General features: G+C 34.8%; 1 protein-coding gene across 2 annotated transcripts in view; it reads right to left on the bottom strand.

The window, feature by feature from the left end:
- OLA1 (Obg like ATPase 1) overlaps positions 1-27,887 on the bottom strand; it is a 175,588-nt gene that overhangs the window by 27,461 nt on the left and 120,240 nt on the right. For both annotated transcript variants that reach the window (XM_059167010.1, XM_059167009.1), the window contains 2 exons: positions 22,617-22,697; positions 22,206-22,303 (listed from right to left, as the gene is read on the bottom strand). In XM_059167010.1, coding sequence (XP_059022993.1) covers positions 22,206-22,303; positions 22,617-22,697 — 179 coding nt within the window. The remainder of the gene's footprint in view (positions 1-22,205; positions 22,304-22,616; positions 22,698-27,887) is intronic.

The raw sequence follows: 27,887 nt of genomic DNA, 5'->3' as shown, positions 1-27,887 counted from the left end.
TGAAAAATAGAGAAAACATGATTTTCAACCATTTAAAAAGCCAGGCACAGGTCTATCAAAATGTACGGTACATTCAATGTAATGATTCATAGTGTCTCTAATAGAAAGATTCAGCAGTTCTCAATCGAGACCTTTATTCCTTCTCTGAATAAATGATGCCTGAAATTTTTATTCTTGTTCTAATGGAATTTCAATGGCCTTCACTGCAAATCTACTGGAAATTTTTGCATATTAAGTGGAAAAAATTAAATGATGTTAACCACATTTTAATGTGATTAAGGCTGACAGGGTCATTATTTCTGCTAATCACTCAGTTTAAAAAGCTCAAACAAAACTTTATAACAGACAAGGTTTTTAATTTTCTGTATATCTTGTTGAAATTAAAAAAAAAAAAAAAAACTGTAGAAGGGAAAAAACCATACTACAGTCCTTGACAAAAACCAATGAGTAGTTCCTACAATTTACAGATGGGTTTCATTATACTTAATCTGGTGATGTAAAAACAAAAATGCAAAACAATCTTATACTGCACATGCTCCTCTGGTTTCTTTCTTTTTAAACACAAAGAGGGTAAGGAAAATGTGCTTTGTAGAATTTTGAGTTCTGTGTTTCCTATTTGCTGCTAAATGGAAACAAATATAGTTTTTTCTTTAGATCTTAGAGCAAACTAAAACCAGAATTGATGCAGAATACTGCCTCAAACAATTCTTCAGTGTTCTATTTTTTTAGATTAATCTATGCCATGCTACTACGAATATTTCAAATATATCAGTGTAAACTAAAAATCTTCACTGATACAAATCTCCAAAAAGACTGGTACTAATTGCTATTAGAAGAATAATCGGAATTCCAACGACTAGCAATACTTATAGACAATTTGTCTTTTCTGTTTTATGATATGATACTAACTTTGTTCACTGATCATTCTATACCAGAAACTTAATTACTTAGGATCACACATATATATTCTAAATAATTTTGGTGCTCTACTTGGACAAACTTATTTTTAAAAGTACAACATTCAATAGGCAAACAAGCAAAAATGAGCAGGGACTTAGCCAAAAAGACTTAACAATGCTCTAATTTTCTGAGCATTTCAATACTCTCCATAAAGAAGAGCAGTTAAGCTAGGTATATAACCCATACAATTACAAGAATGAATCAAACACCTCACTACTCTTTTTGCTGGCTGTGAACTGCTTATCTAATACTGGTCGTGGAAATCATCTTTATCTTTCAGCTACAAAAATGGTAATTTCTAAAAATGATTTGAGGACTGTAATTCATTTTGACATATAACACAATACGACGATTCCTAATCCAGTTGTTGTAGTTTTTATAAAAACAAAATTAATCAGGTTTTAGAAAAATATGATGAGCAAATTATTTTTAAAAAGAAATACACACCTGAAGTTCAGGCAGTCTAATTCATACTGATTCACCCCAATCTAGTAAACTTAAACCAAATTCAATGGCTACAAGCAAAACATTGCATACATAAAAAAAGATTAAGTAAATATTTTTTTTTGCATTGTAGTTTTCTAAAGCTGTATGAAACTATGATCACTGCAAATAATAGTCAAACTAACAATTATAAAACTTAAGCTACAGGTGCAGTACCTCTATCCAAAAAAAAAAAAAAAAAAAACAACCCGTGATCATTCTTTTCATGGTAAATAACTCAACGGCATGCAAATAGATAAATGAGTTTACCTCACTGATCACAATCTCAGTAGCTGACAAAAGCAGAGCACCTGGCCAATAAACAAGTCCTTTGAAATTCAATTCTGTACTAAAGTTTGAAAAACTGCTGTTCTGTTTCACACTGAAAATCATAACCAAACTACTTTTCAGCAAGAAGATCAGCCTTTTGTGACGAGAAAGAGATTAGGGTCTGTAGGAGATTATATCAATGCCAAGAAGTTCGATATTAATACTGCACTGTAGTCATAATCTTTGATGTCTACACAAAAAATTAATATTGTTGAACTGCAAAAAAATTTTAGTGTGATGCTATGCACTGGTGCATCAACTAATAATCCTCCAGAATTTCTGTGCTCATCTAAAAAGAGTCCCTGCTGAATGTTCTAATGCATCTTATTGTGAATCTTCAGCAAATAAAACTTCATGTATGAGCTCATGATGTGCTTTGCTGCCAGAAAGTCACAGACTCTGTGGGAAGCTCTTTATCTTCCCAGCAGTCCGTTCTCTGAGAACATCAGTGCAGCTACTGTAGTTACCTGTAGATTACTTGTATTTTCTCACATCTGTGTCCAGCAATCTAAACCATGATGATAAAGGGTCATTAGGTTTTGAGTGAGGAAGGGGATGGACTAGACAATTTGCTCTGATAAGCTCCTTGTTGGGAGCTCCAGTTTAGAATGTGAAATGTCGGATATGTACAGTTTTACACTAGAAGGAAAAAAAGAATTTCACTCTTCTGCACTGACAATTAAAAACGATGCAGTTTAATGTCTCACTATACTATGTTGAAGCATATTTTCTCTGAGGGTTTTATAATTAAAAGTATTTAAGAGAAATAATTTTCTGTTTGTAAAATGGACATCTACGCTCTATTAGCCACAAAGAATTCAGGTACAATTACTAAGATAACTGCTGTTTGGAGCACAGCAAAGCAATTTCCCACAGTGGGACTTACAGTTCAATTTACCAGTTGGGCAAATATTTTGTGCTCTGTAGTGGCCTAGAGAGTTAAAAGCTATAGGTAACATTCGAGCAGTGTTATACCTGGAGAAAAGTTTCTTCAATCCAAATGGATGGCTTAGATTTCAAAGTAAAGACAATATCCTAAAAATATTTCCCCAAATTAACATTATATAATTTTAAAACTAGCACAAAATACAGTTGCCGCAGAAACTCTGACTGACCTCCTGTCCTCCCTGAAACATAGCTCATAATTTAGAACTCAACACTGTATTTTATTTTCATATTTGTGTTGAAGCATAAATCATTCTGATACTTAATCACATTTTCTTAGTAATCAGCTGATAGAATACGGTATATTCTTGATTAGATTATAGAATGGGAATACTAATCACTTAATTTTAAATGGCTTGGAATAATAGTGTCAGGTTACAGAAATATAAAAAATTTTTTTTTAGTACCCTTCACTTATTTTCTGGCATGCCACATAGGTAGGATGACAAAAGTATTTTAGTTTAGGAAAAGAAAACAAGGGCTTTAAAAATGCTCGCTAAATTTGCATACATAATTTATCTCTTATTTAGGTATGCTTATTTTAGTACAATATTGTGTCCTCTACCCATCTTCTACCAAAAGTAAATTTTAAGAGGTTAACAGTGACTAGAACTAATAAAACACTGCCCTACCTAAAAAAAAACTACATTAAAATTATAAAAGTATGTGAGTAAAATCATCTAGTATTTTAAAATGAAACATCAAGTAGTTATTTGGTTGTTTTCAGAAAAAGTCTTAAAATGGTATTCATTTGGACCATTTAAAGGCTTATCAATGCTGCTCGAGAAGAAAAACAGAAATATTTATTGTCAGAGTTGTTTGGTAGCACTAAACACAAGTGAGCTATATTTTCCAGCAGGTTAAGGATAAATTAAGCATTTACAAAATTCTGTTCTTCCTCTCAAATACATGGATTATCTAAAATCCATTTATGAAAGAACATAAGATAGGAGATATGTCACTATTACCAATAAAGAATCATTTTTAAAAATAAAAATTATTGTAAAATATAACATTGGGGTAACTAACATGAACATCTTAAGGCAATATGAAAACACAAATCCATAATAATTATTCATACACCAAGCCATTGTAAACCTAAATCATTTCTGAAGACCTGAATGTGTCAAGAACTTTGACAATTATGACTGGAGCCAGGAAACTGTAGCAGTGCAGAATTTCTTATGAATTTCTGCAGTTACTTTTTATAAATGCTGTCTTGGATGACAGCTTAATGTGTACCACATGCAATATTTATTCTTCTTCAGTGTCAGACTGTCTAGCCATCCAAGAGAATACAAAGAATGTCACTTATTAGGATAAAAGCACAAGGAAGGTAATCAAGGACATATGTAACATCAGCCAATCATGCCCTATTTCAACATCCTATTCCATTCATAACAGTTCAACAATTATTTGCTTACTGATAACTTGCTTTCAGGCTGTTTGTGTTCACCATAATGGTGGTTTGCATTTATTTTGCTCTTTAGAATTGGACACTTGCTGTGCCATACATGTTTGTCAAAACTTTATATCTTCTGTCAGAAATGGCTCAGCATATCAAATAATTTCTATTTGTCAAGAACTACTAATACGACAATCAGTAGCCCTTGATGTCAATAGGGCACTGAAAAAACTACAAAACAGCAAATGTATAACTATTAAACATTTCATAGGAAAAAATTCTATAAGTGATACACAGTAAGGAAGTCATTACTATTAGCTAAGCCACACGGACACACCTTCCCCTGCTTATGGCTAAGGATGCTTAATAGGCATTGCTTTTTCTTTTGTTTCAGTGTTCCAAGATCATGAAGCTGACAGAATATCCCCATCTAATGTGGTAGTCTTTAAACTATATATCCAAGATGTCTAAGTAATAATACCAGTCACATTAAAAAACATACTTGACCACCCATACAAATTTCACTTAATAATAGATATAAAACAATGTCCCATCATACACCATAATCACGAAATGTGCAATTACAGAAACAAAATTAATCATACTGAATCAGAAAAACTAACCAGATATGACTTCAACAATGTATTCTAATAACATTTAAAGGCTCTTAAAAGTATTAATTTCCAGAGACCTACCCATCTCAGATGTTTACCTCTCAACATAGCAAAGGAAACAAAAGGTCGATATTCTCCATAGTCTCTCTCTCTTGGTCTCTTTTTTCCCTATTTAGTCTCTATCTCAGATTTGGCCTGAAATAAAATTCTACCATGTGAGAAACATTCCACACAAACTAACCCACTTTAATCCACACTAACTAAGCCACTTAAGTGGTTTTTTTCTGACTCTTACTTGGATATTGTACAGATTAGTTTATGTGGAATGTTTCTTACTTCACAGAACTTTACTTCAGGCCAAATCTTCCCACCCCACTCGATATATGTCTTATAAAGTGAAATAATGATATCTTTGGAGTTTTCCAGCACAAGAGACAATATCCCAGTGACGAGGCAAATATTCTCCAAGACCAAAACACCTTAAAGTCAAGACCCCTGACTTCAGGGAATGAATGACTTATGAAGGACACCTGGATGCTCTTGTTCTGACCAGGTCCTGAACGCCTAAGACGACCTGTGCACCAGAACACAATCACCAGTAAAAACCCAGACCCCAAGCTAAGATGATACTCATGCTCTTTTCCTTTCTGAGTTTCCTGGACACTCTGTCCATATCTCTATATCTCTGTTTTCACTTTCAAAAAAATAAACAAATAAAACATTTTTGTGGGTTTTTTTAGGGGGGAGAGGTAGAGAGAGAATCTTTTTTTTAAAAAAAGATTTTATTTATTTATTTGACAGATCACAAGCAGGCAGAGAGGCAGGCAGAGAGAGAGGAAGGGAAGCAGGCTCCCTGCCGAGCAGAGAGCCCAATGCGAGGCTCGATTCCAGGGCCCTGGGATCATGACCTGAGGCGAAGGCAGCGGCTTTAACCCACTGAGCTATCCAGGTGCTGCAGCAGAGAGAGAATCTTAAGCAGGCTCCATGCCCAGTGTGCAGCCCAAGATGGGGCTCAATTCTACTACCCAGGGCTCAATTCATGATCTACCCTGAGATCATGACCTGAGCTGAAATCAAGAATTGGATGCTTAATGGACAGACCCACCCACGTGCCCCTGGATTTTCTTTTTTAATTTACATCTATGAACTGTGTTGTAAACCATCAATTTTCTTAGTTATATAGTAAATGTTATAATGTTCCTGCTGATAGGACTAGGGAAAATCTATTTGGATAAAGTAGAAAGGTATAGGGATAAGTCTTGATTAACAAAAAGAAAAACACAGCAAGACTTTCTAAATGCTACTGTTCCATTTAAAAGTCTTGAACAGAAGTTCCTGAATGGCTCTGATAGTTAAGTGTCTGCCTCCGGCTCAGGTCATGATCTCCAGATCCTGGGATCAAGCCCCATGTCGGTCTCCCAGCTGAGCAAGGAGTCTGCTTCCCCCTCTTCCTCTCTGTCTCTCCTCCTGCTCATGCTCTCTCTCTCAAATGAATAAATAAAATCTTTAAAAAAAAAAAAAAAAAGTCTTGGAGTGCCTGGGTGTCTCAGTGGGTTAAACCTCTGCCTTCGGCTCAGGTCATGATCTCAGGGTCTGGGATCAAGCCCCTCGTCCGGCTCTCTGCTCTGCGGGGAGCCTGCTTCCCTTCCCCTCTCTCTCTGCCTGCATCTCTGCCTACTTGTGATCTCTGTCAGATAAATAAATAAAATCTTAAAAAAAAAAAAAAGTCTTGAGCATTCACAAAATAGTAAAATCTCACCAAATATGAAATTTGGCTTTATGTCCAAACAAATTTTTAACTAGATCCTAAAGTTAATTTGGAGACGGGGAGGTAAGGGTAGGCGAGAGGAAATAAAAATACAGTGCAAGGAAGGAAATATGTAAGTGACCATATCCTTGTAAATTTTGGAAGATAGAACACTATTCCTAATATTTAGGAGAAATAAAACAAAATGGGAAATTGCTATATTTTTTCCAAAATTCTGGTATAATTAACATACAGTGTTGTATTCGTTTCGGGTATACAATATGATTCAACAGTTCTATAGATTTCTCAGTGCTCATCAAGGTAAGTATAGTCTCAATCCCCTATCTATTTCACCCATCTCACCACTCACTTCACCCAGTAACCACCAGTTTGATCTCTGTATTTAAGGGTTTGGTTTTTTTGGTCTTTTTTATTTTGTTCATTTGTTTTTTAAAATCCCACCCATGAGTGAAGTCACATTTGTCTTTCTCTGACTGACTTATTTCACTTGGCACTGTACCCTCTAGATCCATCCATGTTGTTGCAAATGGCAAGATTTCATTCTTTTTATGGCCATGTAATATTCCACTATATACACATACATTGATCCAGAGATAGAGATTTGTGTTTGCTTCTACGTCTTGGCTATTGCAAATAAATATGGGGTACATAAATCTTTTCAAGTTAGTGTTTTCATTTTCCTTGGGTAAATATCCAATAGTGGAATTATTGGATCATTATTTTCCACAGGGGCTCTACCAATTTACATTTCCACCAACAATGCATGAAGGTTTCTCCTTCCTCCTCCCTTCCAACCTTCCTCCCTCCCTCCATTCCTTCCTTCCTTCCTTTCAGATTTTATTTATTTGGGCTCCTGGGTGGCTCAGTGGGTTAAGCTCCTGCCTTCCAATTAGGTCATGATCTCAGGGTCTTGGGATCAAGCCCCGTATCGGGCTCTCTACTCAGCAGGGAGCCTGCTTCCCCCTCTCTCTCTACCTGCCTCTTTGCCTACTTGTGATCTCTCTGTGTCAAATAAATAAAATCTTTTTAAAAAAATAAAAAATAATTTTTTTAAAAAGATTTTATTTATTTGACACAGAGAGAGACGGGGAGAGAGAGAACACAAGCAGAAGGTGTGTGAGAGAGAGAAGCAGGGTTCCCATTGAGCATGTGGGGCTTGATACCCAGGACCCTGGGATTATGACCTGAGCCAAAGGCAGACGCCTAACAAGTGAGCCACCCAGGTGCCCCAAGGTTCCCTTTTCTTCACATCCTTGTGAACATTTGCTATTCCTTGTCTTCTTGATTTTAGCCAATCTAACAAGTATAAGGGGATATCTCATTGTCATTTTGATTTGCATTTCCCTGATTAGTGATGTTGAGCATCTTACCATGTGTCTGTTGGCCATCTGTATGTCTTCTTTGGAAAAATATCTATTCAGGTCCTCTGCCCATTTTTTAATTGGATTGTTAGGGTTTTTGTTTTTTCTTTCTATATCTTGGATATTAACGCCTCAATCGGACACATCATTTGCAAATATATTCTCCCATTCAGTAGGTTGCCTTTTTGTTTTGTTGGTGGTTGTCTTTGCTGTGCAAAAGCTTTTAATTAAAAAAATTTTTTTTAAAATATTTTATTTATTTATTTGAGAGAGAGAGAGGGAGAGGGAGAACGCATAAAAGAGGGGATGTTCAGAGGCAGAAGCAGACTCCCTGTGGAGCTGGGAGCCCGATGGAGGACTCAATCCTGGGACTCCAGGATCATAACCTGAGCTGAAGATAGTTAAACCAACTGAGCCACCCATGCACCCGCAAAAGCTTTTTATTTTGATGCAGACCCCAAGAGCTTATTTTTCCTTTTGTTTCCTTTGCCTGAGGAGACATATCTAGAAAAATGTTTATACAGCCTATGTCAAAGAAATTACTATCTGTTTTCTTTTAGGAGTTTTATGGTATAAGAAAACGGTCCAGTTTCATTCCTTTGCAGGTAGTTTTTTCCCCAGAACCATTTATTGAAAAGACTGTCTTTTACCCATTATATATTCTTGCTTCCTTTGTCATAGTTTAACTGACCATATAATTTATTTATTTATTTATATTTCCTTTATTTCTAATCTCCTAGCCGTATGGGTTTCTGGCAATTTTCACTAGAATGCAACTAACAAAACAACAACAACAACAACAACAACAACAACAACAAAAAGAAACCTTGCACTTCTTTTTCCATGAAAGGCTTCCTATAAATGCAATAAAATGTTTTATACTTTTTTTCATGAGTTCAAGATAAAAGATGTCTTTAAAATGTTTAACTAGGTTTCTCACTTTATATCTCCCTAGGTAAATAGGTAAATATTTGTGTTCCATGGTTGGTATGAGGATTAATCCAAATAAGAAAACATATTATGGGGGCACCTGGGTGGCTCAGTGTGTTAAGTATCTGCCTTCAGCTCAGGTCATGATCCCAGGGTCCTGGGATCAAACCCCATGTCAGGCTCCCTGTTTGGCCAGGAGTCTCCTTTTGTCCCCCCTCCCCCAGCTTGTTTATGTACATACTTTCACTCTCTCTGTCTCAAATAAAAAAATAAAATCTTAAAAAAAAGAGAGAGAGAGAGAACATACTATGTAAGACCCCAAAGTCCAGCACACAACACATGCTCAACAAATGCTAGTATTTTGCCCAAGACATATGTATATATGTTCTTTCCAATATACTGCTATGCATGAATGTAGAATTTAAACAGATTGTTATACAAATTATCTATCTGTACCTTATCTAATAAAAGATACACACACATGCACACAAATGTGCAATTTCCACTCCAAAAAAGGTCTCTAAGTTAGTGAAAATACAAGGAAATAGAACAAATTACTATGTGGTTAAAAACACACACACAAAACAACCAAGTGGTAGAAGAAAGTACTTAACAAATGATTGATAATACGTATTTTCTATGTAAAAATATATAAACTACTTTAACGATTATCCCTAGAAAAGGCTATTAAATTGCTACAGGTTTGGAATATAGTTTTCAATGAAAAATTCATGAAAATTAAAACAGTTTAGGCAACAATTTTTATATTATATTCAGCTGGCATTCTCTAATCAGGTTATAGAGAATTTTTAACTTCAAATTTCACAGTGCATTAACTGTTTAACAACAACAAAATCTTATCTAAGTGAAATTTATAGTTATATGAAATGTAGCTAGTATATGACCTATTGCTCAGGCCTTGTCTACCTTTCCTACTCCGAAGGTCCCAAAGCTGAGACACCATGGCATAGTAGTAAAGGTCACAGCTCTAGAATCTTTGAATCTTGGCACCGAGGACTGGCTATGCAATCTTGGCCAAGTTCCTCAAGCCTGCTATACTTGCTTTGCCTTCCTTAAAATAATAATATATCAATTTTATAAGGTTTTGGGGAGTCTCAAATGTACCCGGAATATAGTTACGTGTTCAGTAAGTGTTGACTTGATGCTGACTACAACTAACACAACATTTTAGGCATATGAATTCGTTGTTAATCTAATTCATGATATTCTTTCATTCCCCTGTTCATTTAAACACAAACTCCTTCGCCCTTAGCAGTACAGAATTACTCTCAACAAATTGTATGGTATGCTAGAAGGGGGAGGCAAATTCTGCTTACTATATTAATATATATAAAATGATCTGTGGTTATAGCTATGTTTTCTGGGGTCTATTCTGTATACTATTTTAGACATGGCAACTTGATGTAATTTTTAGTTTTAATTTCAGTAAGAGCCATTGTATATTCTCTAAGAAATTTTTTATACACTGTGTATGTTTAAAAATGGATGGTACAGTGGATGCTAAAATATACTGCTGTAACATTATTGCATAGTTAATAAAAGGATAAGGCAAGGCCAAAACACCAACAGCTAAAGCTTATTATCCTAAGAAAGACACACAGTTGTCATCCTGACAATTCTCTCCTTTTATTTATTTATTTTTAAATTTTTATTAATTTGACAGGGAGAGAGAGATCACAAGTAGGCAGAGAGGAAGGCAGACAGAGAGGGGGAAGCAGGCTCCCTGCTGAGCAGAGAACCAGATGTGGGGCTGGATCCCAGGACCCTGAGATCATGACCTGAGCCGAAGATAGAGGCTTAACCCACTGAGCCACCCAGGCCCCCCAATTCTCTCCTTTTATTAACACTAAACAATTTGGTGGAGATGATATTTTCTGAGATAAAACATAACAAAATGCTCAAGTTATTTAAAGCAATATTTTCAAAGATATCTGAAGGTTCACTAATATATCTTGTTCTGTCACATGTGAAACAGGCATTAACATTCAAGTCAAATGGGTTTATTTCTACTACTTGTCTGCTCTAAGAACCTGGCATGTTCTTCAGTCTGTCCAACTGCCTTATCTATAAAATGGGCATAATCTATGCTTCAGAAATATTCATAAAATTTTCCTTTGCTTCATCTATTCTTCTATTAACATCTTATCAACTTCTAAGCTCAAAAGGGTGCCTGCCAAATAGCAGGAGCTCAGTAATAAATGATGGTTTGTCAGGTATGCCATTTGGTTTGGTACAGGAAAAGCTAAGTCAGTGTCATTTAACAGGACAGTAGGGGTAAGACAGACAAAAGAAAAATGGCACCATTTAAGGCAACAATTTTAAATATAAATTATCTATGAAAAATACTAGTCATCTTCATGGTTTAGACATTCAGATAGGTTCTTTGCAAAAAACCTTCTGCAAAGAAGACATCCAGATGGCCAACAGACACATGAAAAAGTGCTCCATATCACTCGGCATCAGGGAAATACAAATCAAAACCACAATGAGATATCACCTCACACCAGTTAGAATGGCTAAAATAAACAAGTCAGGAAATGACAGATGCTGGCGAGGATGCGGACAAAGGGGAACCCTCCTACACTGTTGGTGGGAATGCAAGCTGGTGCAGCCACTCTGGAAAACAGCATGGAGGTTCCTCAAAATGTTGAAAATAGAACTGCCCTATGACCCAGCAATTGCACTATTGGGTATTTACCCTAAAGATACAAACGTAGTGATCCAAAGGGGCACGTGCACCCGAATGTTTAGAGCAGCAATGTCCACAATAGCCAAACTATGGAAAGAACCTAGATGTCCATCAACAGATGAATGGATCAAGAAGATGTGGTATATATACACAATGGAATACTATGCAGCCATCAAAAGAAATGAAATCTTGCCATTTGTGACAACATGGATGGAACTAGAGCGTATCATGCTTAGTGAAATAAGTCAAGCAGAGAAAGACAACTATCATATGATCTCCCTGATATGAGGAAGTGGTGATGCAACATGGGGGCTTAAGTGGGTAGGAGAAGAATCAATGAAACAAGATGGGATTGGGAGGGAGACAAACCATAAGTGACTCTTAATCTCACAAAACAAACTGAGGGTTGCTGGGGGGAGGGGGTTTGGGAGAAGGGGGTGGGATTATGGACATTGGGGAGGGTATGTGCTTTGGTGAGTGCTGTGAAGTGAGTAAACCTGGTGATTCACAGACCTGTACCCCTGGGGATAAAAATATATGTTTATAAAAAATAAAAAATTAAAAAATAAAATAAAATAAAAATGAAAAATAAAAAATAAATTTAAAAAATGAGAAAAAAAGCCCAAAAATGATTACCAACAGACATTATTTTTCTTTTAAATATCAAAATGCACTAAACCCAAAGATGTCTTCCACAGACTATACAGTTCTTTTTGAAAGAATTTCTAAGGAAAACGTTGATAATCATCAGGAATATTGATGACTACTTATTGATCTTAATGGCAAATACTTTAAGTATTAAAACAGTACCTTTGTATCTTTATTAATTGAAACACTACTTTCATTTAACTTTTGGCTAATGTAAACCACTCCTAACCTAAAATGCAGATCTCTTAATCCAATGGTCAAGCCATATTTCATTTTAGTGAAAAATCAATTCAAGGCCAAAATAGTATGGTGTTGTGTGGCCCAGGTTGGGATTTATTTGAGGATCTGATGAACTAATGTAAATTATGATGTTACAAAGTTTTGACAAATGTTAAGTTGCTGTTTTTTAAAAAAGATTTTATTTTTAAGTAATCTATATCCCCAATGTGGGACCTGAACTTACAACCCTGAAATCAAAAGTCGTAATTTCTACCAACTGAGCCAGCCAGGCTCCCCAAGCTATTATTTTTAGTAAAGTTCAATCTACTTCTTTGAGGTCGTACATTGAGGGAAGTGGTAGTGAGGATCACCAAAGACAAGCATGAAAAAGGAAAGACAAAATTCAAAGTAAATCTACATTAGCAAACACTACTTTAAAGGTTGTTTAAAACATCTAGCAATCTAAAATCTTTCTGGGCTATGTGTGGCTCAGTTGGTTAAGCTTCTGCCTTCAGCTCAGGTCATGATCACAGGGTCTTGGGATCAAGTCCCACAATGGGCTCCCTCCTCAGGGGGGTCTGCTTCTCCCTCTCCCTCTGCCTGCTGCTCACCTTGCTTGTGTCTCTCTCTCCATCTCTCCCTCACCCACTCTCTCTCTCAAATAAATAAATAAAATCTTTAAAAAACAAAATAAAATCTTTCTGGACTCTAAGAAATTAACTATTGCAAACCAGAAGATTAATGATGGCCATTCTTGAAACTTTGAATTCACTTTTACAACATATTTAGAATATGTTTTAAAACCTACTGACTTAGAACTTACTGTCAATGTATCTGAATAAGAATTTACAAAGTTCTTTTCAAATGGCTGTTTTCAGATTTTACTCTTTTTCAATGCTCTGTCACGCATGCCTTTGCATTTGCTGTTCCCTCTCCCTGGACTGAGTTTTCTTCAGATTCACTCATGGTATACTCGTTTATTTCATAAAGGCCTTCCTTAACTATGTAGCCTAAGATGGCCCCCCTCTTTCCCCTGCCTTATATTTATTCATTGTTTTAGTTATCTCCTGACATTAATATTAAATATTTGTTCACTGGTTGTTTATTATTATCTCATGAGACTATAAGCCTTAAGGGGGCAGGTTTTTTTTTTTTTTCTGTTTACCATCTAGAATGGTACATGATACACAGTAGGGCTCAATGACTGCCTGTTTACAAAAGAAAAAGAAACATAGTACCCACCTCCTCAGTCAGTTCACAGTCTTCATGAGAAACATAAATTTGAAATTTATATTCATAATCAGTTTTTATGAAATTAATTTCTCTTCTTAAGAAAGCATTTAAAAGACTGATGTATACCAATGTGAAGCCCTAAGTTTTATAAATAGGGGTGTACTTACAGTTCCTAAGTCAGTTATTTTAGAGCATATTTTTAAGGAGATTTTAAAACTGGTTATAAAAATGGTTACAGATACCAAAATATGTCTCATCCAAATAGCACTATTTCTACTATACTGTGAATTAAGTAGGCTTTTGAAAATATTTCATAATCTAATGTTTTCAATGGGGAAATGCTTTCCAGATCACGTCAGAATAAAAAAATATAATAGCTTGAGTAATATAACTAGCCTCAAATACAGATTATGTCATTCTACAGATAGGTTTTATTTCTACTTTGTTCTCATTCTAGCCAAAGCAATAGCTACTCACTATGAGCAAAGATCGTAACATGGTGAGACCTAGAAAAGACTTATTTTCAAGGGCTAGAGATGTGAGAGAGGGAATGAGAGTAGGGGAAAGATCACGTCTTATCTCCAACCCAGCTAGAAAAGTTGCTCATAAATTGGGTCTTTGCAACCTCAGAAATGCTCTAAATAGTTCCACAGTTAGGGAAGAAAAAAAAATCCTACCATGACCAACCTGCACACGAGGGTTGAGAAGGTACTAGGTATTTGTATGGGCATCCTTTCTTTGTGAATATGATATAATCCAATTCATTAAAATCACAAAATTCTAGCGCTGGAAGAGGGAATCTTATAGACGATCTTTACTAACTAAACTTCATTGCCTCACCTCCAACACACACACACGTACATATTCAAAAATAGAGAAAATGAGATATAGGAGATCATAGTGAAACTATTTGAAAAGGCTTTTAAAAGAATTAACAGCCATTTTTCAAAAAAAAAAATTATGCTATTGTAATGAACAATGATTTCATCGAATGGAAGCCAAGAAATAACAATAAAATCCTCTAAGCTGCCAATGGTAAAGTCACAGGGCCCAAAGTGAGGAGACAGAGGAAGAGTCATGGAGGATGATGGTGATATCATGGGAGTTTTCTTGCGACTGCTACTGTACAATAGAGATGATCCTCGGTTGTTTGTTTTGTTTTGGAGTACAACTATTTCAAAGCATCAAACTACAGCTGTAAACCCAAGTATCATATATTTTATTCCTTTATCCATATAATGAAAAGAAAAACCAACAAAACGTATCCAGAAGATACATTTAGAAGACTAAACAAGTCTATTCTCTATTATTGTATTCTTTATGAGTATGATAATTAAATTTGGGAAAGATTATTTATACAGAAAACATTTTATGTGAACATTCTGATGAATTGTCTTCAATACGTGAAAGACTAAGTAATTTTCCTACAGTTAAAGACCTAATTAACAGCAAATAAGGGCCATCACACTAATATTTCAAATTCTCAAGTAGCAGTATTCTTAATATACCAAAATTTGTCATAATATACACTACCTAGTTTATAAATAGACTACACCCTCAAAGTTTCTTAGAATTCATTTTCTTTCTTTCTTTCCTTTTTTAAAGATTTCATTGTTTATTTCTAGAGAGAGAAAGAAAGTGCACATGAGCGGCCAGGGGCAGAGGGAGAGACAGAATCCCAAACAAGACTCTACACTCAGCACGGAGCCTGACGCAGGGCTTGATCTCACAACCTGAGATCATGACCTGAGCCAAAATCAAGAGCAGGATGCTTAAACGACTGAGCCACCCAGGCACCCCAGAATTCATTTTCTTTACAGACCCATGTTATTAATGGTACCCAACATTTTAGTCTAGCCCTCAAAAGTCTAACTTATAATGTAGTAGCTGGACTACAACATTAACTCCAAAGGTAGCTCTTGTCACCGGGGAAGATAGGAGAAAACAGTGGAAACAATACCCATTTCCTATTCTGCACAAGCAGGATATTAGACAAAACACCAAAATTGCCCCAAATGGCACCCTCTCCTTTCCTTTTCTATAGCCTTCTCGTAGGAAAAACTTACTCAGATCATGTATACTGCATAAGGCTCCATGCTGATTCCTTCACAAGGCCCTGCTTATATCTCCTACCGCCAACAGTCCTAAAATTTCTAGGGTTCAAAATTCTTCTCCACCTCTACCAACTGCTACTAGTCAAAACTCCTATTTTATGAGTGGAACTCATCCCAACTCACAGTTTTGGAAACAAAATTTGATCTAGAGGTCCTTCATCCCTAGGGCATGAATTTTTTAAAAACACTAATAGTCCTTGAATTATTCACCAAAGTAAGTGGGGTAGAGAGGCAGGAAAATTCTTTTGTGTACATGAATCATTTGTAATTTGAAAAACACTATATAGGTCTAACTTTCCCTTTCATTTCTTAGATTATGTATTTGTGTACATATATGGGGAACATATATTTTAATTTCATATAAGAGAATTCTAGAGAATACTTGTCTGTTTTAATATGGAAAACATTTTAATTATTCCTTTAAAAAAAAAACTTAATTCCAATATAGTTAACATACAATGTTATATTAGTTTCAGATGGAGAATAGAGGAATCCAACAATTGCATACATTACTCAGTGCTCATCATGACAAGTGTACAGTTTAGTCCCCATCAGCTATTTCACACATCCCCTTATTGAGCTCCCCTCTAGTAAGAAAACACTTGTTTTTTAAAAGAGCTTTAGTCTCTTAAAGCTAGAAAGAATTCTGTGAAACGTTTGCCTATTACATGCAGTCAAATTCCTCAGCTACTTTAAAAAAGATAAATGTCCTGACATACTTGATAAATTATATCACTCATAAATTAGTAAGTCAACAGATGTGCTAATGAAAATAACAAGTGACCCTCCCAAAATGAACATTTTCTCAAATTCAACGAACCATTCTGCAAATAGAAATTATTGTCTGCAAACCGTATTGGACAAAAATGCAAATAAGCCAAGGGAAATGCATAATACAGTGGGGAGCATTATAAATAGCATTATATTCCTATAAAAAGATGTGATTTCTCCTACAGTTATCTTTTTTATAATACGGAATCAGAGTTTTTATTTGGTTTTGTTATGACTAAGCACTCTAGGGTACTAATACCACTTGATAAGAATATGAAATTGCTAAAAAGGCACCCAAAACCCATTTAATGAAAGCCATAAAGAAATTCACAAGTATTATTACATGTATACATATGTACAAATCCAAAAGTACATTCCAAGTAAAAAGATGTCTGAATGGGGAAAGGTCTTTTCCTTCCCACTTCTTTAAGAGTCCCATCTCTTAAAATTAAAAAAACAAAACCAAAACAAAAACTGTTTTGCTTTAGTATATATATTCTTTTAAGCTCTCAAGACTCTGATCAAAGAAATTGGAAAATAATCAATTCCACAAAATCCATTCACCAGAAATTATTTGAAATCCCAGCCTGTAGTGCATATGATACTTTTTCAAAGCTTTATCATAATACAAATTAAAAAGCATATAGCTGAGAATGATCTAGTAGCAAAAACAAAACTGTAAAACAAATTAAGAAAAATTTTTAGATTCATTTATAACTTAAGCAAAATTAAGAATATCTTTACAGAAGTTCACCAATTTAATCAATCCCATATTTAAAAAGAATTGCTTAGACTTCTAGAATACCCTTGACCAGCCCTATCATTCCTTCGTATCTGTCAAAGGAACATATAAGCACTAGTCCCCATAAAGGAATCATCATTAAAAAAGAGTATTTGAGGGACGCCTGGGTGGCTCAGTTGGTTGGACGACTGCCTTCGGCTCAGGTCATGATCCTGGAGTCCCGGGATCGAGTCCCGCATCGGGCTCCCAGCTCCATGGGGAGTCTGCTTCTCTCTCTGACCTTCTCCTCGTTCATGCTCTCTCTCACTGTCTCTCTCTCAAGTAAATAAATAAAATCTTTAAAAAAAAAAAAAAAAAAAAAAAAAAAAAAAGAGTATTTGAGGGGCATCTGGGTGGCTTAGTGGGTTAAAGCCTCTGCCTTCAGCTCAGGTCATGATCCCAGGGTCCTGGGATCAGGCCCCGCGTCAGGCTCCCTGTTCAGCAGGGAGCTTGCTTCCTCCTCTCTCTCTGCCTGCCTCTCTGCCTACTTGTGATCTCTGTCTCTCTGTCAAATAAATAAATAAAATCCTAAAATATTGTTTAAAAAATATTTGAGTTATGAAAATTATTATGAATTACAGCTTAAAAGATTTAATTCAGCTAAAAAACCCCTCACTTGTTAAAATAAACCTACCAGCATTATGTTGTGATTTGAAGTAGGTATGAACACAGTCAGAATAAATAATGTAATTTCACAGACTTCACAATGTTGAGTACTTCAAGATGAAGCAGACACAACAACCCCCCAAAACTATATGAACCACAAATGATAAAAAATAGAAATCATAGTCCCACTAAAACACTGTATGGGTATTTCAGGGCTTTTTCTTTGCCAGACTAGTAAACGATAAAAATATTTAAAAATCTCATACATGTGAATCTTGCTTTATACAGCAGGGTATGTTTCTGAAAACTTTATGTGAATTAAACCTAATTTCACATCTACTTGAGAAGCTCCTAAACTAAAATGAATAATTTTTTTTAAGAATACTTATTCTCATTTTATCTCTTTCAAGTAAATCTAATGTATGACAATGTGGTTTTTCCCACAGCAGCATAAATTTCTAGTTTCAGTAAATAATCTTGCCAGAAATTGATGACTTCTTAGAATAGTTTTCTATAGTTTTGCCTTTACACAGATATATATATGTACATGTATATGTTTATTATGTATATAGATATATAGACATATAAAATTATATGTAAAAAATGAATATTATTTCCTTCTTCATGCAGGGTTGCTGAGATATAGTAGCTGTAACTCTCACACACACAGTTCAAGAAATCAAGGAAATGCTGGATTTATTCTGCGATTCTCCCTCTAACCAGGCACACAATTTATAGTATCCCAAACTATTTCCAGTTGTTGTATACAAATTTTGTGGAAAACTAACAAAAACAGGAAAGGGGGGAATGAAGGGACTGAATCATGGAATAGTAAGAACTAATAAAACCTTTTTCTATTTAGAATTCAGTTAGTGAAATAGACACACTGCCCTTGATCACACAACTTAAAAGATAGTAAATATTTATCTACCTGTCATGAATCAATTCAATACCCAGATTAACCGACTCATACAATATTAGTCAAAGGGTAATATTTGTTGACCACAAGCCCACCAAGGCGCATACAAATATCATGTTTATACATATACACGTAAGAAGTCTGAATGTCTTAAATGTTAGATATATTTTCCAGTTGAATGTTAATATGTAGTATATAATATGCAATAAAATGGAGTTATCCTTTACCAATAGTGGCAATAGTTTTAAGATAGAGGCAAGTGAACACATTGGAAGCTATGTAGGTATACAAAACATCTAAAATTAGTTTGCTCTACTGATTTCATAACTGGATGGCATATACTACTTACAAAGCCACAAAGGTGCAAAGATTGAAATTTAAACCCCTAATTAAGCAATGGTTTGACAGTTCTAATGTCCTGTACCTGCCCTGCCTGATACCATAACTCAGTAGGCAATCTCAAATGAAAATTAATACAGCCTACAGTACAATTTTAGTTATAAGTAACAACTGATCGTGTTTAAAAGATGAAATCCTCCAATGTTCAAAAACACTTGGCACTCACCAAGACAACAACTTCGACATTCAAAGAATAGCTATTTGTAATAATAAAAAAGGTTTCTGTGGATTCTGCTTACATCATCTTGATTACTGTCATCTGATTATAACAAAACTGTAACTAACTCGGCTACCATGTCCACTTTTCCTCAAGCGGATAGGTCTTAATCATAAATCAACGAAATGACTAATTCAACATTGTTAAACCAGCGAGGAGATGTCTCGAGCGATTTTTGGTTTCTCACATCTTTCAAAAGGTCAATGTACCTACTCAATAACAAAATAGACTTATCTTTCAAAATGCTCCCTTCTTTTCTAGGATTAAAAAACAATGTTACCATTTAAATTTAAAGTAAACTCTAACTAGTAATTAAAATGTTCATTAGGTCTGACATGGTGACCTACTAAACTACAGTTTCCTATGGTCTTCCTCTTATGGCCAAAATCACAAATCCCTCCTCCTCCTCCTCCTCTTTCCTGACCATTTAAAATAGTTTTCTAGATCTAAAAGGCCCATGAAAATAGTTATTACTACTTCCTGCATCAGCCTTAATTTGTTACACTAATATTACATAATATTCCTGCATCAGTCTTAATTTGCTACACTAATATTACATAATAACTTTAAAAAACAGAAACTTTTTCTTTTGCTAAAGGAGCAGCTAATGCAAACAAATGGAGCTTAGATATAAATGCTACCAAAAAACAAGATGCTAACACAAATTAAAAGGATTTAGTAGTTAAAATGTATCTTAACTATTTACATCTGCTTGCAGTGTTATAAACGATGAAAACCTAGTGTTCGTATCCTTCATAATAAAAATTTATTCTGCACTTTAATACAAAGGCTATGTTGCATAAACAGAGGATTTAAAGCTGTAGCAGAGTGGCTGAATGAAAGGAAAATGGCAATCTTTCTGGCTCCAGTAGATGCCATTCCCTATCACACAATGTTTCCCACTCATAAATACATGACAAATACTTCCTCAATCATTTTTTACGAGCAGGGATGCACAGGGGGTAGTCAATGGCTAGCTTGAGGGAAAATAGGAACAGCAGGCGGCAGAAACTGTACAGAAAATGGCTATGTGGTAAATTCTCTTCTGGAACATCACTCAGTTACCCAGTCTTTGATCTTTCAGCTACAATTACACTAACTTCCACAAGATCTGATTCCCCCCCACCCACCCCACCAAACATACACATAGCCCCAAACCAGATCATTAGTTATATATAAAATCTAAAATTTGGTTTTATAAATAGGATCATCCATACCTCTATATCTTTATAAATTAAAATTTGCTATTTAGACAAGAGTTTGCTTTCAATTGGCTATAACCATATCATCATCACAACTGGTCTCAAAAAACATGGGGTGTCTGGCGACAGCTAAATCACAGACTGGCGTCTCCCAAGCAGTCTGTCTACCATTAGGGTCTGGGAAATGGTATTTACTATACAATTAGAGCCAGGAGTTCTACCTGTAATCATCCAAATACAGGTGTGAGAAGCCCCTTTGGGCAAGGAAACTGACTCATCCCTTTTCATGTAAACTTTGATGTCTGTATTGTTTCATGAAGCCTCAGGAAACCTTACCATTCATACAACAATAAGATTTATTAACTGAGGTCAAGTAATAAATTTTAAAATTCCTTCCCAAAGGTAATAATTTTTAACACATTAGTCATCAAATTTATAAGAATTTGAAATAAGACAGTACTGATTGTTTTAAAGTTAATTATCTATTGGAGGACACTGACCAGTAAGAACTGAATTTTCATGTTAGGTTTATGCTTTCTAGAACCCTACCAATAAAGAAGACAAATTCAGTTTCCTATCAGGAACACAAAATGTCTTAAAGTAATATCAATGGGGCATTTTTAGTTGCAGTAATTTCACAGAATTTATTCTAATCATTTATTGGAGTTAACCATCTGACATTAATTATTGTTTTGGCTTCCAGTCTATGAATGTTTATTTTTCAGTTTAAAGCTTCTCACTCTTTGATATCATATGGAAATGAGAATTTTTAATGGAAAATTGAAACCATGTGCATCTAAGTACTTAATGAAGTACAGGGGAAAACCGACAATATATTTTAGGAGAACGCAGATATTTTGCTCCGGATAGTTTTGATTTGTTTGTATGACTTAATAGTATGAAATACTGAGGGTCCCGTGAGGCAAGTCATAGTGAGTGCAATGCCAAATGTGCACATGCCCACACGTTACATGAAGTATGAGTTTCTGAAGTTATTAGTGAATGAAAGAAAACCTTGTACATTTAGGTTACATGTCAAAAATGACAACACATGAATGCGCAGTTTTTACCTTTATAAACTTTACAAGTATTTGAAGCAGATACCTTCCTTTCCTCTCCCCCCTCACATAAAGTATTTTTAGTTGAAAAAAAATTTTAAAGCATTTGATCTGGATTTTAAAACTTATACTTAGCTATAATCTCAAGTGGGTATTTTAAGGCCACATATAGTATCAACACAGTTAGAAATTCCCAGCTTAAAAGTTTTTTCACTCTAACTACATTTATTCTCATTTTGCAAAGGAAACAAACAATAACATCTATTAAATTTAAATTTAATAAGTAAATACACATGATTTAATATTGCCTAATTTAATTCTGTTTGTTTCTTCTTACGTTCTCTCAGTGTAGATCAATTAGGAGATTCATCTCAGAATGTACAAAACCAGACAAAGCTCTCTCACCCATTTTAAACTTTTTAATAATAAGGAGAAAAAATATTAAAATCTAACATAGCCATAAGTTCATATGTACGTGTGTTTATGGGTAGAGCCAGGATACGTCTGAATATATCTGAGGGGGAAAACTTACCATTTGTTCTTCTTTCTAATGTAGTCTTTTTCAGAAAGATTAACCAAGTATACCATTGGTTTTGAAGTCAGAAATAAGTGTTTATTTAACACTTCAATCTAGAGTGGGAGATAGAGAAAGAATCTTTTTTAAAAGTTGAGCAAGTCATTGAGTAACTTGAGAATAAACTCTTGTCAAACAAGTAGCCATTTTCATTTTCAAAATTCTTGTTTCCAAGAAATTAGCAGTTATGAAATATCAGGAGTAGGGGAAAAGAAAATAATAACAAGCCTGGTAGTAAGCAATCATTGACGGAAATAAAGTTTAACTAGATATTAACAGTAATTATATATATAATAATGGAAAATCTAATTTGTTCCCTAAGTAGTCAATGCCAAGGCAGGAATAGAAGGCATGATAGTTACAACTTACCTCTTTGTCGTTCCAATCATGATAGAAGCGAACAGGTTTCTTCTGATCTATAACCCAGGATTTGACTTTGCACATTATATCCTGCACAAGATTGAGAAAAAAGTAAATACAAGATGGACACTGAACATTCAGAAAATAAATACTAAAATTAAAAGTTCTCAAATGCTCAAAGTAAAAACAATTTTATACAAAAGGGGAACTAAGTTACACACATAATTATTTTTTAATAACTCATTAAAAATCCAAATACCAATGAAACATTGTGGCATTAACATTTTAATATATAAAATGTGGAATACTAGCAAAATTAGTTATAGTCTTAAAAATTTCAAGACAATTCACATACACCAAAGACTATAAGAGCTAATAATATTTCAGTATCACCTAGTGATGCCACTTACAAGATAAACATGCTTATTAGGAAATGGAGGGAGGGGGGAATACTGGAAAGAGACTGAATTATAATTTCTTCCTTAAAAAGAAAAACAAACAAAATAGAAAAAATTGAACCTATTATTGATGATCTACCCTCCAAAATATTAAATCAACTGGCCAAACCCTTTTAATTCAGAATTAATTTTTTGCCAACACCTTCTTCCTGCCCACTTCTCCTGTCCCTGCTCCAACACCCCCCCCCCCCACCCAACCTGCCAAAGCCTCCATTACACAATGGCAAGAGCCCTGCACTGGTGACCTCCAACCAGCTGCATTCACTTTCAGAACATCTCTCTCTGCTGGAAATCTAAAGGCCTTTTAGTTAGCAAGCTAGTGTGCATTCAGAAGGAGTAACTGCAGGAAGAGCCCAATGTGCTTTGTTTCTCTAGCCTTTCTTCACAGAAAGATTAATCATCTGTGAAATGGAAACGGCAAACAGCAAGTGACACAAACTGAACCCTTCAAGTCTTTCCTCATCAGTTTTGTGGTTCTGAATCTAAAAGCTGCGTGTGGCAAGGTTCTTCTTACAGGCAGGTGTTAATAAAAGGCTCTTGGGTCTGAAAGGTCAAACTTAGCTCTTCCAGAAGAAGTGCGTTTGAGAGTCATCTGGTTTTTTGTTGTTGTTGTTAAAGATAATTTATGGATATGTTTTAAATATGCATTTCCCACAAATTTATTGTGATACACAATTATCAGTAATAGATTTTTTTAGGCTTTTATCGATGTATTTACTTTACTATAAATCAATTATTTTTCTATAAATATCCACTTGTATAAATTACTTCAATATTTAGTATACCTTCCTTCCAAATCTTGCTGTTACCAACAGGAAAAATAAGGAAAAAGCCCTATGTCCTTAGATCCTGATTTGAAACTCTCCAGGAAAAGGACTTCCCACAGATTTTAACAAGGAAGGGGCAAGCTGAAAACTTTTAATGAAATCTAACATGTTCTGCTTAAGAATAATCACTTTTACTCTTCTATAACTGAATTTCACTCATAAATGTTTAAAAGTGGCTAATGTAACACCATTTCCTACAAGGAGAAGATCAAAGTGCTATATTACAAATGCATTATGATTAAAAAAGCCCTGTGCAGCCTTGCTATTAACTGTTCTTTAAACCCTAAAAGGCTTCCCATAGATCTCACTTGGCACTGCATATACAACCTTTGACAAGTAATGTAGACCATTTTTATTCATTGCCTAAAATTGTAGGCAATTATGTGCGTCACACTGGCCACCTGCAAATTCTGAATGCCTGCTCCAGTTGTCAGTGCAAAAAACTAATGTCGGAGGGGATTAATCTAGGGGGAGAGAGTCCTCTTTAATGGCTCCAGCAGGTGAAATGGCCCAGCTGGTTACTATGATGAGTGGCCAGAACAGCTTATGTAGAGACACGCAACAAGATTATACAAAAGAAGGAGAAAACAGTGGTACCATCTTATATTTGGTTCCATTCGTTTTTTCAATTAAAGAAAAGAGAAGAAAATAGACAAAAGGAAGCCAAACCAAAAATAAGGAAGGAAATTAAATTTTAATCATATAAAAAGTATAACATACTGTTGTAACTATAAACATTTTTACAAAACCAAAGGGCCTCAATAAACGATGATCACCAGTGAAGGAATTTCAGTATTTCTCTTTAATTTTAAATTAACTACACAATCACTCCAGACACTGAAATCTTATCACATAATCTTTTTTTTTTCTCCTCACACCAACACATTATACTACCAATTAGAAACAGTCAAATTTTAAAGAGAATTTACTCATAATTAAAGCTCTCAAACAGTATGTTCATTAAAGCCACATTCAAACCTTTTAAGAAAAATTTATAGAGTATGACCAAGTATTTGACGAGTTGAAAGTAAAAATGTTTTAAAATTTAAAATTCTTCTTTTTTTACCCAATACTCTCTTCATTAGCTCTATGAAAGACTGAACAGCCAAGAAACGACATCTTAGATTATTAAAAGATGCCAGTTTACTGAAGACAAAACAAGATCCTTCTCAGATAATATCATACATAAATGATCATTATATGGTATAGTTGTAATGTGCTGTTTTTCTTACTTAAGAATTAATTTTAATTTTAGCAAAAACTTAAAAGATGTTTTAACATTCCTTACATGAAAAACTTCTAATCAGATGAAAGAAAACATTTGGACAAATTTATATATAATAATGGACTAAAATTTTTCTTATGCTTATATGTATATAAATATATGTATCAACACTTATGATGAGAACATTAAAAGGTTCCAGTTAGCTGAATATAGTTGACTGAGAAAATAATCTAATACATACCTACCCTACTCCTAACAATTGGGAATACAATAAAAACACAAAAACACCTTAATGCTTAAGGCATCAGAAGTTACTTTAAGATTTTATTAATATCCTTAGCAACATCATTATGTAGAAATACAGATGGAGAAGGATAACTTTTGTTTTGATAACTTTAACGAAGTCCTCACTTTCAAAATCCTATACACATGATGACAATTATGTAAAACTTCCTGGATATTTGAACTTTTTGGTTATTTTGCAGTGGTGTGAGTATACTAATTGGAGAGGTAACAGCTTAATGCTTAAGTGTGAAAATAAATCCTAGGTTTACCATTTACCAGGTCTGTGACCTATTACTTCATTGCTTAACATTGATGATGACACTATCTACTCCCCAGGGTTGTTGTGAAAATCAAAAGAGATAATGCATATAAGGTGTTTAGCACAGTCTTTGGCACAGAATAAGTTCTCCATAAATGTGAGCTGTTGCCATTGTGAAAGATTAAATACTAGTCATCTGCAAAATGGCAACATAATCTCTTGGGTACTCCCTTAAAGCACATATAAATCTTCTCCAATATGAATATTGTTCATTAGTCCTTTTCTTTGAATTTCTGAAGGCTTACCAACAATACTGGCTTTCTTTTTTTTTAAAGATTTTATTTATTTATTTGACAGACAGAGATCACAAGTAGGCAGAGAGGCAGGCAGAGAGAGAGGAAGGGAAGCAGGCTCCCTGCCGAGCAGAGAGCCCGATGTGGGGCTCGAACCCAGGACCCTGGGATCATGACCTGAGCCGAAGGCAGAGGCTTTAACCCACTGAGCCACCCAGGCGCCCCAATACTGGCTTTCTTAGTGAAATCTCAATTCAGGTGTCTAGTCTTAACAAAAACTAGTTTATACTGAACAACTACCTTTTAACTAAAAAGAAAACCCAAAGTCACCTTGAATTCCTCATTCATCTGCTTTGACTCTTCTTACTAATAGTTTCACATTTAACTTAAGAAGTGTTCTGTTTCCTTGATGTATTTTATTATTGTTGCTAATAGCAGTTGTAATTTATTTAGGCTCACAGAGAACATGTGATTTGCCTAAATTTCCATAGCCAGCAAATGGCAGAGCAAAGATTCAAATTCAGGTCTAAGTGACTCAAAAATTCATGTTCTGTCCAATCACCCTGACATATTTGTCTTCCTTACTGTTTTTCCAATTGCTCTTTGTTTAGCCTAGCTAGTTATTCCCAAGGTTGTTATTCCAATCCTCATTCTTGATCCAAGGTCATCAGAGAAATTTAATATTCCTCCTATCTGAGATTAATAATACCTGTCAATCCATTACAAAAGTAGTATTTTTCTTTGCATACAATAACATACCTGACTCTAAGACTACATACTAGACTTCTCTATTCTGGTATTCTTCTGTTTCTTAGCAAGAATTATTAATCTGTGACCCATAAACAGATTTCAGGGATTTCCTAACACTCTGAAATTATATATAAAGTTCTATGTTTAATTTATGTGCCTTTGAGGGATGATGGCATATATCTTCCAAATCCTTTTAAAAGGAATTCATCATGCCCAAATCTAAGAACCAGGTTGTGAGTGACTTTGTAGCAATACTCAAATGCCCCCAACACAGCCAATTAAGTAAACGTTCTAGGTCCATGGACTCTCAGACTTGAAGCCCAGAGACACTAACTGAAAACTTGTTGCAGCCAGAGGCTCACCCAAATTCATCTGTACTGGTCAGCATGCTGATAAAAATTCTACACCTGGGTGGCTCAGTGATTAAGCATCTGCCTTCAGCTCAGGTCATGATCCCAGGGTCCTAGAATCAAGCCCCACACAAGGAGCCTGCTTCTCCTTCTCTCACTCCCCCTGCCTCTCTTGCTGTGTCTCTGTCAAATAAATAAGAAAAACTTTAAAAAAAAAAAATTCTAGCTACTACAACGTATAACACAATTTTAGTTAAAATCATAACAGGGATGTTGGAGAACATTATAAATTGAATATATTATTATTCTAAAAAAATGAACTGCTTAAGATAAAAAATACTTAGAGAGAAAAATACATGACCTGCCTTGCTATGTATTAAACCATAAAGCGACAGTAATTAGAATAGAATGATACTAGCACAAGGAGATTTGGATTAGGAACAACCTAAAAAGCGATTAACTGGAGATTTGCTAATAAATTATGGGATATTCACATAACAGAACAGTTTTTATCCTTTAAGACTAGCTATAGTTGTATGTACATTTGTATGGGAAAATGTCCAAAATGCTTTGTAAGTGAAAAAAGCAGGTTCAGAACAATGAAATAAAGCTAAGAGTATGAATTTTGCCACCAAAAAGATTTGGGCTTGAGTTCTGGCTATGCCACTTTCTACCTGCGTGACTTTTTAAAAGTTACTTAACATCTCTAATTTTACTTTTGTAAATTGGGATAGTTCCAATTCAACATGTGGTGATTATTAGGATTAAATAAGAAAATACATGTAAAGTAACTGCCTCAGCTCCAGGTACACAGTAAATACTCAACAGGTATT

Source organism: Mustela lutreola, chromosome 3 (genome assembly GCF_030435805.1).
Source record: "Mustela lutreola isolate mMusLut2 chromosome 3, mMusLut2.pri, whole genome shotgun sequence".
Classification (NCBI taxonomy): Eukaryota; Metazoa; Chordata; class Mammalia; order Carnivora; family Mustelidae; genus Mustela; species Mustela lutreola.
Note: the sequence above shows the minus strand (reverse complement) of the source record. Positions and strands in the feature narration are given on the sequence as shown.